The sequence below is a fragment of the Phoxinus phoxinus genome (genome assembly GCF_949152265.1).
Source record: "Phoxinus phoxinus genome assembly, chromosome: 13".
Classification (NCBI taxonomy): domain Eukaryota; kingdom Metazoa; phylum Chordata; class Actinopteri; order Cypriniformes; family Leuciscidae; genus Phoxinus; species Phoxinus phoxinus.
In genome coordinates this window covers 18,573,879-18,588,094 of record NC_136888.1, presented here as the reverse complement: position 1 = coordinate 18,588,094, position 14,216 = coordinate 18,573,879, and the positions used below count along the sequence as shown (strand labels likewise).

Genomic DNA, 14,216 nt, shown 5'->3' with positions numbered 1-14,216 from the left:
ACAAATGTTCCACAAAGCTTTAAGACATCCCCCCTGTTAACCATTTTCTTCCCTTAGTGTTATGATTGTGAGGAATGAACTCAACGTCCAGGTGAGACAGATCCACAACCAGGTCAAGCACAACAGAGCACAAAGATGAAGTTTGAAGATCTGCTCTCAGAAATTAATGGATTCGGAAGGTTTCAGAAGATGGTCCTGATCATCAACTTCTTTGGTCGATTCAGTCTCGCGTGTCATTTCCTGTTAGGCAACTTCATTGCTGTCATCCCGTCTCATCACTGTGACATCGGCTCTCTGGATGCTGACGGGATCCTTGGGAATCTGAGTCGAGAAGAGAGACTGACTGTCAGTATTCCTGCACAGGAGGACGGGACTCCTGCTTCCTGTCACATGTTCTCGTATCCTCAGTTCCACCTGCTGATGAACTCCTCCAGCAGAACAGAACTTCCTGTCGTGGAGTGTCAGAATGGATGGGAGTATGACAACAGCACATTCATCAGCACTCTCGCCACACAGGTAGTCTCTTTCTTTTTATGTATCGCTGATTTATTGTACTCTATTCTAGTTGTGGCCTCATTCTCTCTCTCTCTTTCTGTTCAGTGGGATTTAGTGTGTGACAACAGAGCACTGAGCAGATTGACAACCACCATCTTCTTCATTGGGGTCATGTTTGGAGCAGCTGCTTACGGGAGCCTGAGTGCAATGTTAGTGCAACTATACTGGATATAAACATTGATATGGGGTTTTACCATCTCAAAATGAGCTCAATACATTTCTTAAAAGCATAGTTCACCATAAAATGAAAATTCTGTCACAATTTACTCATGACGCTCCAAACATGAGTTTCTTCTGTGGAACACAAACAGTTCTGGTAACCATGAATTTCATTATCTGGTCAAAAAAGAAAAAAAAAAGGATTCCAAAAGTTCCAGAGAAGAAAGTCATAAATGTTAGAAAAAGACATGGTGAGTAAATTCTGACAGTAAATGCTGATATTTTTGGGTGTATTTTGGCAACCATTTAAATTCCAGTTGCATTAAAAACACACTGGCTTAAAAAGACTGGCTTGTACTAGCACTGGAGTGTTTCTAAATGGATACATGTCTTATTCTACACAGGTATGGGCGTAAGCCGATGTTGCTGGTGTCGTATATATCAGGAATGGGTTTTGGATTGTGTAGTGCTTTTTCTTCCTCCTTCATCATGTTTGCAGTGCTGAGATTCTTCACTGGATTCACCATCACTGGCAGTGTCATCATCTCCACTGTACTCAGTGAGGAGAACCTTTCTATTTTAAATCGTTTTGATTTTGTTGTGGTTTTAAAACAGCACACAGTAGTGATTCTAAAATGAAGACGTGTCATTGTAAGTGATGAGTGTGTGTGTATTGGTTCTTTTGTTCATTCATTCTTTATCAGATGTGGAGTGGGTCAGCATTGAGCACAGAAAGCTTGTAGGGGTGATTGACAGCTTGTCTTGGACATTTGGCTTCATGAGCATTTCACTGCTTGCATTCTGTATTCGAGACTGGAGATGGCTGACAGTTTCCATCTCATTGCCCACCATTATTGCCATAATCACTTGGTGGTGAGTATAAATAAAGCAATAATAAGTAGATCTCTTTAAATATCTGTAAGTAATCTGGTACATTAAATATGCCTTTTCCAAGAAAGTCGCTTGCAGATCAGAGTAAAAGCAGTACATTCTCAATATGAAATAATCATGTGAATAATGTTATAGGTGGATTCCAGAGTCGGCTCGGTGGCTGATTGCTAATGGGAAGGCAGATAAAGCTTATAATTATCTTCATAAATGTGCTGTCATGAATCGTAAACAAGAAGGCACTGCTAGGATAAAACCTGAGGTGAGAGATTACAGAATGAAGTCTGAAATGTCAGTAAAAATATCAGCAATATATTTTTGCTAGCAATGGATGGATGGTAGAGTATAGGGTCAGTCTGTGTCAAATCAACCAAATTTCAGAAACTTTCCCGGCTCAAATTTGTGATTGTGTTAATATTTTTTTTCTGTAGAAAGACCAACATAAATAGTGATGAAAGCCAAAATATTAAAGGTCACAGATGTACTGAGTAATCCACTATTTTGTAGAAATCACAAAATGGGTCAAAATGGCAATTTTCACTTGAGATTTGGAGCCAAATTGGAGGGGGGAGGGGGGGGGGGGGGGTAAAAATTACTTTAGAAAGATGGCAGCATCATCATTTTATTTTTACACAGATATTGATAGGTCTATTAGTAAAATATGTTGACTTAATAGCAAGCTTTGTTGCATTATACGCCAACCGTGCCAGTTCAAAAATGGCAAAAAGTGCTTCTAAATTTTCTTTTAGATTTTGGTTCTTAACAAACTTTCCTTTAGGTATCTTCATTTTAAAGCCCCCCAATGGTTCAATCCTAGATATATGGAGATCTTAATTCGGCTCCATGAGTAAATTGGTAAATTGCACACACATTCAGTGGTAAAAAAAAAAAAAACGTGGGTTAATTTCCATACAGCTGATGCTTTTTTCCTTTTAAAAAGGAATATCTCAAGAACAAATCATGTCACTCAGTAAATATATATCTGTGACATTTCATATTTTGGCTTTCATCACTATTTATGTTTGTCTTTAAAGCAGTGAAACTGAAAAAGGAAAAAATGTAGAGCAGGTTGTTGATTAGATGGAGGCAGATCTGAATGCAAGCTTGCAGTCGAAAGGGTCAGGTTTAAGCTTACGAAGTAATTGGTGAAGTTCAGCATACAGTTCATCATCAGTGAGTCTGTCATTTCTAAAAAATAAAATAACATATTGTTTACAATGGTGTTAATAGGGTCTGTGTTTGTTTTCTTGCTTTTACTTTAGCATAGTTTCCTTACATCTTTGTTTTTATCTCTCTATCTGTCTCTCTCTGTCTAGGAGTTGGCTAAAATCATAGTAACTGGAAGAGGAAACAGGAAGTATTCATACCTGGATCTGATCAAGACGACTAAGATGAGGAGACTGGCTTTACTCACAGGAATCACCTGGTGTGTCAAATCACAACCACAAACACACACCACAGTGGCATCAGTAAAATGGTGTTCAGATTAATCTAATTTTGCACGTTCCTGCTGCTTTCTAACTGCCAGGTTTGCTGTCGCCACTGTTGCCTATGGAATTAGTTTCAACATTTCAAGCTTTGGACTAAATATGTACCTCACTCAGTTTGTGTACGGTGCAATTGAGATTCCTGCCAAATTGAGCATCTATTATCTGCTGGATAAGTTTGGAAGACACATAACTCAAGCTGGATCCTTGCTATTGGTTGGAATCTGCCTCGTGATTAACATATTCATACCCAAAGGTGAGAGACGTACAACTTACTGACTTTTTGACATGAAGAATGAAATGACAATGTAGGTTTGATGAAAAGATCCAGCGCAACAATGATTTCTCTCGCCATTCAGATAAGACAGTGGTTCGTACGGTAATAGCAGTGCTGGGAAAAGGCTGCTCCGCCACGTCTTTTGGTACAGTTATTTTATACAGTTCGGAGCTTTACCCCACTGTTTTAAGGTAGGAAAACTAACGTTATGCTCAGTTGTACGCAAGTAAAACTATATCCAGCATCAACAACTAATTATTTATGTATTTATTGAAATGTTGCGCTGCCTGTAGGCAAAATGGGATGGGCTATACTTCCTTCGTGGGGCGTCTCGGTGTGTCTGTGGCTCCTCTGATCTTGCTATCGGATGATATATGGAGCCATTTCTCTCAAGTCATCTTGTCTTCCATTGCACTCTCTGCTGCTTTCGTGGCTTATCAGCTCCCAGAGACACGAGGAAGGTGTCTGCCGGAGACTATTGAGGATATTGAGGGAAACAGGTAAAACTATCTTGTCTATGTATTGTGTTTCCAGGAAACTGAACCCGTAAGATTTAACATTTGCTTCTCATCTCAGGAAGGGCACTGATGGCTCACCACTACAAGATCGAAAAATGGAGGGAAAAGAAGGCAGTAGGGTGAAATGGAAAGATGATTTCATTTTGCAGAACACTTAACTAGGCTACAGTATCCATATCCATAAAATGTCCTATGTTACTGTATCATTTAATGAAACAATTTTAAGATAAATTTGAAGGGAGGTGTTGCATGTTTTCTCAGTGTGTTTACTGGTTTAGTCAGAATTGTGTGGACTTATTATTCCACATATTTGGGAATACCATAGATAGCTCAAAGGCTTTTCACTCTGTCGTTCTCACACCTTTATTTTGATAATTAATTGATCAACATACTGAGAGAATACAAAGCGAGAACTTAATCAATTCAATTTTGCCCTAAATTTATACAGGACAACAAATAATGTGTGCCTATAGAAACATGGTTGATAAAATCAAGGCTTGGCACTAGTTTACTAACTTCATATGTACAGTTTAGTCAAAATGCTTCATCTGGTATGATTGCGGAAGATATGTTACACAACTTGAAGCTTGAGTTTACTGTTTGTTAACCAGTAATCTGGAATGCTGCCCAAGTGCTTATCAATAAGTGTTTATAAAATGCAGAATGTTATCTATAGAAGAATATCAATAGAAGTGATTTATTTCTTTGAGTCTATTTTTTCCCCTGTAAGTACGCACAATGTTAAATGTCCAATTAAAGGCTGCAACATTGATTTAATCCTCTTGATACAGAAGTTTTGTGAACCACAAAAAACACAAAAAAATAAGCATGTTGGATAATAGCAAAGGTAACATGTGAAGATGGTGTTTTATGCCTTGTAATTATAGACAAAGTTTGCCTTTTTTTCTGCAAACTCCATTTCCTACAAAGAGGAAATTGATCAAAAACAGACTGAGATTGTTTATGACATATTGATTCATGTAAGCACAAAACAAATCATGCATACTAGCCAAACTGTGCTAGTGTGAATGCCAATTGCTGACAAGATAGCATTGGAAAGGTGTCAATGTCCACGCACATTAACCAAGTGAACTACACACATGGCGAGACACTCTTTTGCAAGCATTAACAGCAACTTACAAATCATTCACCACTGACAAGCGACTATGGATGAAAGAGCATATGAAGATATGGACACACACACATTTCAAACACAGACATACACCCACAGCAGTTTTCTTAATGACCAAAGTACAAGCTGCATCTGAGTTCCAGTTACCAACCTTTGATATCCCATAAAACTCAGCACATAAACCAAGCATTTTGTAAGACGACACAGAGGGGATTCTGTGCATCAATACAAAGCATGAAGTTTGATGATCTAATTACGGAGATCAATGGCTTCGGCAGGTTCCAGAAGATGATTATTTGCATCAGTTTTGTAGGACGATTCACTATACCATGCCACTTTCTATTAAGCAACTTTATCGCCGCCATCCCGTCTCACCATTGTGACATCAGCTCTCTGGATGCTGAGGGAATTTTGTGGAATTTGAGTCGGGAGCAGAAACTGGCTGCCAGTATTCCAGCGCAGGAAGACGGGACTCCTGCTTCTTGTCACATGTTCTCTTATCCTCAGTCACATCTGTTGGCAAACTCCTCCAGCAGCACAGAGCGTCCTGTCGTGAAGTGTCAGAATGGATGGGAATATGACAACGGCACATTCATCAGCACTCTCGCCACACAGGTGAGATTATAATGAAGAAGGTGCTGCACTTCACAAACACAACGTTTTTTTACCCTTACTTGCTGATGTGCCTGTGTACTGAGAAACACAGGGGTATAAAGGGGGTAACACTTTATAATATTTCATTTTATAATGAAATGTTTCATTTAATTTATAATGTTTACATTAGAGTTCACTACATTAGTTAACATGAGCTAACAATGAACAATAATTTCACAGCATTTATAACCTTAATGTTAATTTAAACATTTACTAATACATTTTTTAAATGAAAATTGGTATCTGTTAACATTAGTTTAAGGAACCGTATGTAAGAAATGTATTTCAATTAATCATAAAATGTCCCTGATATGTCAGTAGTAAACATTAAGAAATCATGTTCATTTCAAATACTTATATCATTGACAACAGTAGTCCGGCCAGGATATTATCATTTAAAAGTGAAGTTGCAGCCCTTAAATGATGTTGATGTTGTCATGTTGTGTTTTGGCCTGATGTGCCACGCTCCACCTATCTACCAATCACGAAGTCAGTAGTGTTTCGGCATCCGGGTTGCCAGCTCTGCTCTAGTCTTGCCATTGGAAGCTCCTAGTAGCAGCCTACGTTCCTGCTGGATCCTGCAGCCTATCTGGCAACCTCGAGTTAGGGGGGAAGGGGTAATTTGAAAGTGATTGCAGTACCAGTTTTAGCCACAATCGTACATACGGTTTCTTTAATGCACTGTTAACTAGCATGAACAAACAACGAACGATTGTATTTTTACTAACATTAACAAATGTTAATGCAGTTTTTTTTTATTGCTTACACAATTTCTCAAACTATGGCTCCTTTTCTCTAAAACTCTACATACAAAACACACACAGCATGCATCTCTTGCAAAAGCAAACACTTAATACATAATGACTTTTTTTTTTAGTAGTAACTCTACACACAAACCATTAAATGATTAGCCATATACACACCATACGCAGATGTGAAAAATGTAAAACACTACTCTCGTGTCTCTCTCGTGTTTGCTTGTTCAGTGTGCATGAGTTTGTCATAGCACTTACACATACATGTTGTATTTGCACAAATACACTGTATATAGTATGTTTGCACAATTGATGAACTTTACAGTTATTGAACTGAACTGAATCAACACTGAAGTGACTTGAGCTGTATAATGACACTTTTGGCTTGTTAGAGCTGCTTGACAGCAGAATTTTAATTTGTTACTGTTGTGAAGCTGATTTTTTTTAAGAATATGTATTGTATAGAAATAAAGGTGACGACTTATTTACAAAATAAACAGAAATGCAAGGGTAACATTTTTTGTTTTGATTTCTAAGTGATCAAATTAAGCATATTTGCTTTAAACAGAAATGCAAGGGGGTAAAAATGATTTATTTCCCTAAACATTGAGGTTTGATTTCTAAATAAAAAAATAATGTATAGGCCTAAGTTTTTTTTTCTTTTTTTTTTCTTAAAATATTTCATGATTATTACTGTATGTTCATATTTTCTATTGTTGTTTGATTGACACATCCAATGATTGGTGACTTTCTTGTGCGCAACTGCGCAACCCTCAATGACTTGAGACTAACATTAGCACATAGACAGCATAGACAGTAAGACAAAGGCAGCAGGACTCAGGTCAGGATGTCATGTGGAGCCTCTAGCTCTTATGTGTTGGAAATGTCTTCTACATCATCTATTATTCAGTATGCATATAAGAGCCACAAAGAGTGCAGTAACTCTAAAAAAAGAAACATTTTGCGATATATAAATTCTGCGGTAGGCTACATCAATTACCAAAGCAAAGGGAACAACTTCCAATATTCATCGGCATGTGAAAATGGGAAAACTAAAACTCCGCCTAAAACGTTAATCAGATTGAGTTATAATGTTGTTTGTGGATTTTCCACAGTTCTTTTGGATCATATGGGCTTATTAGCTTAAACACTGGTTTACTAAAAACGTTTTTGACTAGTGTAGATTATTTTTTTTACCCCACATTAAAATGCACCATGCAGTGAGATGAAAGCATTAGATTATCTGCTGCTGTTAGTTACACAAAGTGATGAGATGGTTGTGCTAAAAAACAAAGTGGCTGGACACAGAACTCTTATCAGTAAACAATAGGCTCGGACTCCGGACCTCTCTGGTCTCGGCCTCGACTCGGACTCAACCCTCTCTGGTCTCGGTCTCGACTCGGACTCAACCCTCTCTGGTCTCGGTCTCGACTCGGACTCAACCCTCTCTGGTCTCGGCCTCGGCCTCGACTCGGACTCAACCCTCTCTGGTCTCGGCCTCGACTCGGACTCAACCCTCTCTGGTCTCGGCTTCGACTCGGACTCAACCCTCTCTGGTTTCGGCCTCGACTCGGACTCAACCCTCTCTGGTCTCGGTCTCGACTCGGACTCAACCCTCTCTGGTCTCGGCCTCGGCCTCGGCCTCGACTCGGACTCAACCCTCTCTGGTCTCGGTCTCGACTCGGACTCAACCCTCTCTGGTCTCGGCCTCGACTCGGACTCAACCTCAACCCTCTCTGGTCTCAGCCTCGACTCGGACTCAACCCTCTCTGGTCTCGGTCTCGACTCGGACTCAACCCTCTCTGGTCTCGGCCTCGACTCGGACTCAACCTCAACCCTCTCTGGTCTCAGCCTCGACTCGGACTCAACCCTCTCTGGTCTCAGCCTTGACACGGACTCAACCCTCTCTGGTCTCGGCTTCGACTCGGACTCAACCCACTCTGGTCTCGGACACAACCCTCTCTGGTCTCGGCTTCGACTCGGACTCAACCCACTCTGGTCTCGGCCTCAACCCTCTCTGGTCTCGGCCTCAACCCTCTCTGGTCTCAGCCTCGACTCGGACTCAACCCTCTCTGGTCTCGGCCTCGACTCGGACTCAACCCTCTCTGGTCTCGGCCTCGACTCGGACTCAACCCTCTCTGGTCTCGGCCTCGACTCGGACTCAACCCTCTCTGGTCTCGGCCTCGACTCGGACTCAACCCTCTCTGGTCTCAGCCTCGACTTGGACTCAACCCTCTCTGGTCTCGGCCTCGACTCGGACTCAACCCTCTCTGGTCTCGGCCTCGACTCGGACTCAACCCTCTCTGGTCTCAGCCTCGACTTGGACTCAACCCTCTCTGGTCTCGGCCTCGACTCGGACTCAACCCTCTCTGGTCTCGGCCTCGACTCGGACTCAACCCTCTCTGGTCTCGGCCTTGACTCGGACTCGAGTGAGATGGTCTCGACTACAACACTGAACCATATAATGTGCTAGTAGTTTTGCAGACTTGGTCTGAAGATTAGGTATATGAGTGACCATTCTAAATGTGTAAGCAATTTTTTTTTTTAACTGTAAATGCTGTATGCTAATGCTTTACAAAACAATATTTACTGTATACTGTGAAGAGAAAAAAATTGCTTTACTATTAAAAGACACGATAAACTCTACTCAAATACATAGTGTCTAAATTGAGCAAAATCAATTTAAATTGAACATAAAATTAACTCAAGCAAGTCAGTAGTAGGTAATAATTGGCTAAATAATTGATAAAAAAAAAAACAATAGCAATAGTTTTTCAGTCATTTGCACATTCTTAACCTGATGCAAAAAAAAAAAATTCTGCCCTTGGCATCCAATAAATAAATGAATCTGTTAGTTGGGGAATTTGAGGGGTAATGTGACGAATGGTTGCAGGTTCATGCACATCTACATCTAGTTTTAAAAGTCTTTTAGTTCATGAAGCAGTCCATCACAACAGGTACCGTTTAAGAAAAGTTATTTCCCATCTCTCTTCATTTTACAGTGGGATCTAGTATGTGATAACAAAGGTCTGAATAAAGCTGTGGCCACCATCTTCTTCGTCGGAGTGATGTTTGGAGCAGCTTTTTTTGGAGGCATGAGTGACAGGTGATGTTTCATTAAAAATAGAACTGTGTGTTATAATACATGATGGACATTTTATGAACACAGCCAAACGCATGAAATGTTCTGTATAAAAAACACACTATACTCTGTTTGGCATGTAGATTTGGGCGTAAGCCAATGCTGCTGGTGTCGTATATATCAGGAATGGCTTTTGCATTGGCCAGCATCTTTTCTTCCTCCTTCATCATGTTTGCAGTGCTGAGATTCTTTACTGGATTCACCATCACTGGCATCGTAATCGTCTCAACCGTACTCAGTAAGAACATCTCTCTCTCAGTCTCAATGCCTCAGATTATGATTGAAAGTGAATATAAAACAAAGGAAAAGGGCCTTATCGTATATACGTGTCTTCCTCCAGATGTGGAGTGGGTGGACATTCACCACAGGAGACTAGTATGTATAATTGACAGTATGGCATGGGCTGTTGGGAGCACCTCATTGGCTCTTATTGCGTTCTGTATCAGAGACTGGAGATGGCTGACAGTGGCCGTCACTTCACCTTTACTACTGTGCACAGTCCTCTGGTGGTAATGGACCTTACATATTCTTTCGGTCTAATTTAAAGCACAAATGAGTCAGTACAGCCTATGTCTAAAGACATGCCCTGTGTCCAAGGTGGGTTCCAGAGTCGGCTCGGTGGCTGATAGCCAATGGGAAGGCAGAAAGAGCTAATTTTTATCTTCATAAATGTGCTGTCATGAATCGCAAGGAGGAAGTTTTCTCAAGAATCAAACCTGAGGTGAGAGAAAATATATATTTTAGATTTTACAGTACATGCTGGATTGACAAATTGTCACTTTAAAACAACTGTCTGTCAATAGGCTAGCTATAGCTCTGTCTTTCTTCTATAGGCTCTCTCTATCATAATAACAGATCAAGGAAAGAAACATTATTCGTACCTGGACCTTGTCAGAACCCCTAAGATGAGGAGACTGGCTATGCTCACAGGAACCGTTTGGTGTGTAACTGGTTACGCGCAACAAACTTTCGTATTCTGAAAATCAGTTTGCATCGCTTTTTCAGCAGTCTTGGTTCTGGAAGTATTTTTCGCATAATTTTTTTCCATAGGTAAAAAAAACAACAACCTTGAAACACAACATTAAAAACATTGATTTTAGTGGGGGGGTACATATTGTATATAATCCAATTAAAAATGACGGAGAAATATAATAGTTTTTGATCCTTCTCACCGGATAAAGTAAGTACAAATAAAGTGGGTTGATGACTTCAGTAAAAGCATATCATCAATTAACAACCAGGTTGTTCACAGAAAGTCTGTCTATAAAGGGATAATTCACCCAAAAATGATCCCATAATTTACTCACCCTCAAGCCATCCTTATACATGACTTTATGCGTTCAGCCAAACACATTCAGAGTCATGTTAAAAATATCCTGGCTCTTCCATGCTTAAAGGTGCTGTATGGAGTTTTTCTACAAAGATGAATCCATTTTTTATTACCTGTGTGTGAAGGGGTTGTAATCTCACAATAAAATGATCCACTTGGCGGGTTTTGCTATTACCTCTGAAAGCAAGTATTCCTATTTCTATGTGATGCTCCGGGTCGGATTTGCCGCGAAATCCAGTGACGTGACTGAGACCTGCATTCGCGCTCCGAGCGTCTCGCCTCTCGCCTCGTCTACTGACTTTGCACTCAACAGCGACGACACTGCAACTTTATGACATGGATTCTGCTAATACTAGGAAACGACTAGCACAACACAGACTCCAACACAAACTCCACATAATAATAAAAAACAAAAGAAAGCATGCGCACGAGCACTCGCTTGTAAACGTATTGATTGCAATCTGAAACATCACCGCTAGATGCCGCTGAAAACTCCATACAGCACCTTTAATAATGGGAGTGAATGGTACCTTAGATTTTGAAGCCCAAAAAAAGCACATCCATCCATCATAAAAGTAATCCATACGGCTCAAGGGGATTAATAAAGGCCTTCTGAAGCGAAGCATTTTTGTAAGAAAAATATAAATATTTATAACTTTATAAACTATAATCACAGGCTTTTTCGGTAATGACTGTACGCGAGTCTAGATCAGGTGGAAGAGTGACCTCTGACCCGACGCATGAGGTATTGTTGATGAATGCGGAACTGCAGAGGATAGAGCAAAACAAAACTCTGGTCATGAATTAGAAATGTCGGATGGTTTCGATATAAGAGAAGAGGAGCTTGAGCTCAGTTTTTAGTTTTTGTTGCCCAGCCATATTTGTTTGAACCGCAAGAGGCGTTTACTCTCACCTAAGCTTACACTACTTATACTCCCTACGTCATGCGTCGGGTCAGAGGTCACTCTTCTGCAGGAACTCGACTTGCGTACGGCCGTTACTGGAAGCCAGTGATTATAGTTTATAAAGTTATAAATATGGATATTTTTCTAACAAAAATGCATTACTTCACTTCAGAAGGCCTTTAACCCCCTGGAGCCGTATGGATTACTTTTATGATGGATAGATGCACTTTTTTGGGCTTCAAAACCTAAGGTACCATTTACTGCAATTATAAAGCTTGGAAGAGCCAGAATATTTTTTTTTATAATTCCGATTGTGTTTGGCTGAAAGAAGAAAATCATATACACCTAGGATGACTTGAGGGTGAGTAAATTATGGGATACTTTTAATTTTTGGGTGAACTAACCCTTTAGCAGTTGATAAGTAATTGTTTAAATCAATTTCCCTCTGTAAAAAAAGAAGAAGGGATTTTTACTTCTGGAACCTGGCTGTTGAACTCTATTAGCCTTCAGCCACACTAGATTAGAGAACATGGACAGACTTTATTGTTTGAATGTTAAATTATCTTTAATGACCTCTTGGCTCTTGCAGGTTTTGCGTTGCCACTATAACCTATGGTATAAGCCTCAACATCACAGGCTTTGGACTAAATATGTACCTCACTCAGTTCGTGTATGGAGCCATCGAGGTTCCATCTAAACTGATCGTATTTTACCTGCTGGAGAAGATCGGCAGACGTAAAACTGAAGCAGGAGCTCATCTATTGGCTGGAATCAGTCTTATGATCAACATATTCATACCCAAAGGTGAGACTAGCAAAACCAACCCATGATTGCACAATATCACACGAGCAAGAGTCCTGTTGTTCTCGTATATCTAAAACAGCACGATTGCTTTTATAGATGAATAAACAAGACGTTAAGATTGCATTAGGCCTACATTTTAGACACCATATTGACAGTTACCTTGTTTTTTGCTCCGCCAACGAAAACAGTTCCAAACAAAGCCAAAGTAAAATGTTGCGCAGAAGGAAAGTAGTGGTGTTTTGTTCCTGAATGAAGCCGCGTTTTTAAATAAACCTCACTCATAAAGACATTACCTTGTTTCGTTCCTGAATAAATCAGCAATTTCAACAGTCGGTTGTACATTAAATGACAGTCACTTAAAAATCCCAAACATGGTACACTGCTCAGTCGATTAGATAACTGTATAGCCTACGGAAACACTGTAATTGTTCAATGGACACTGTAGAAACGGCATACGCGCTGTACAACTTGAACTCATTGGGGAAACTATTTACTTGTATGGCCACTAGAGGGATTTCATTTGTTTATTCAGTTACACACACTGTGCTCAATATCATCTCTTTCACACTCAGATCAGTGGATTGGTCGCACTGTGGTGGCAGTACTGGGTAAAGGTTTTGCGGTTGCTGCTTTTTCTACAATTGTATTATACAGCTCGGAGCTTTACCCCACTGTTCTCAGGTAACAGAACATTAAACATTTCTGTAACAAAATTTAAAAGAACAGTATTTATTTGAACTAGAAATTTTTGTAACATTATAAATGTCTTTACTGTCATTTTTGATCAGAGCTGAATAAAGTAGCTTTTTTTATTATCTTTCTTACCACAAACTTTTAAATGATACTATATCAAAAAAATATTAAGCAGCACAATGTTTTTCAAAATGTAAAATGTATGTCAATGCACAGTATATAAATAATGAATTTATTTGATTGGGTCCTTAAGGCAAAATGGGATGGGGTATAACTCGTTCCTGGCCCGTCTGGGTGTGTCTATGGCTCCTCTAGTCCTGTTATTGGACAGTTTCTGGGGTCACTTCTCTCAGACCATCCTGTGTTCTGTGGCATTCGTCGCTTGTCTGGTGGCTTGGCAGTTACCCGAGACACGAGACAGGAGTCTACCCGAGACTATAGAGGATGTCGAGGGTACTGGGTGAGTCATAACCTATATTTTGTTAAAGCAGCAATAGAAGACTTGTATTCAACACACTGATGAACATTTGAGTAACTCTGTCGAGTCAAGCATGTAAAACACAAACCACTCAATTATTTTAAGATTATTTTAAGAGAACTAGCTTGGATATTGGGATTAATATAGGTACATTTAATCTCTATTAAAAACACTTAAAGGAAACATACAAGGAAAGTTGAAGTTGTGTTCATTAACCAAATCAATCGTGTGCTTTTATCATATTGAATAGGAAAAATCGCACTAAACATCATGACAAGCAGGAGGACGTGGAGAAAATGAAAACGAATGAACCCACTGAAGACCACTGAGATTTGTGTACTTTCAATCCTTTTGCCAAATTTATAATACTGATGTTCTGTTGCTTAGTGTCATGGTCAGATTCCAAGGCCGTAAATGCGCACAAAAAAATGAAAGAACA

General features: G+C 39.8%; 1 protein-coding gene across 1 annotated transcript; it reads left to right on the top strand.

Annotated features, from left to right (window-relative positions):
• Window positions 1-135: 135 nt before the first annotated feature.
• Window positions 136-14,207, top strand: LOC307008887 (uncharacterized protein; the record flags this gene model as incomplete). The annotated part of the gene is made up of 19 exons (XM_079632162.1): window positions 136-516; window positions 601-704; window positions 1,119-1,273; window positions 1,419-1,587; window positions 1,741-1,864; window positions 2,919-3,028; window positions 3,131-3,345; window positions 3,449-3,557; window positions 3,660-3,866; window positions 5,250-5,631; window positions 9,428-9,531; window positions 9,651-9,805; window positions 9,908-10,076; window positions 10,165-10,288; window positions 10,401-10,507; window positions 12,392-12,606; window positions 13,179-13,287; window positions 13,553-13,759; window positions 14,028-14,207. The coding sequence occupies 19 exons, from the start codon at window positions 136-138 to the stop codon at window positions 14,104-14,106; spliced, it is 3,225 nt and encodes a 1,074-aa protein (XP_079488288.1). The 3' UTR covers window positions 14,107-14,207.
• Between the last annotated feature and the right edge of the window lie 9 nt (window positions 14,208-14,216).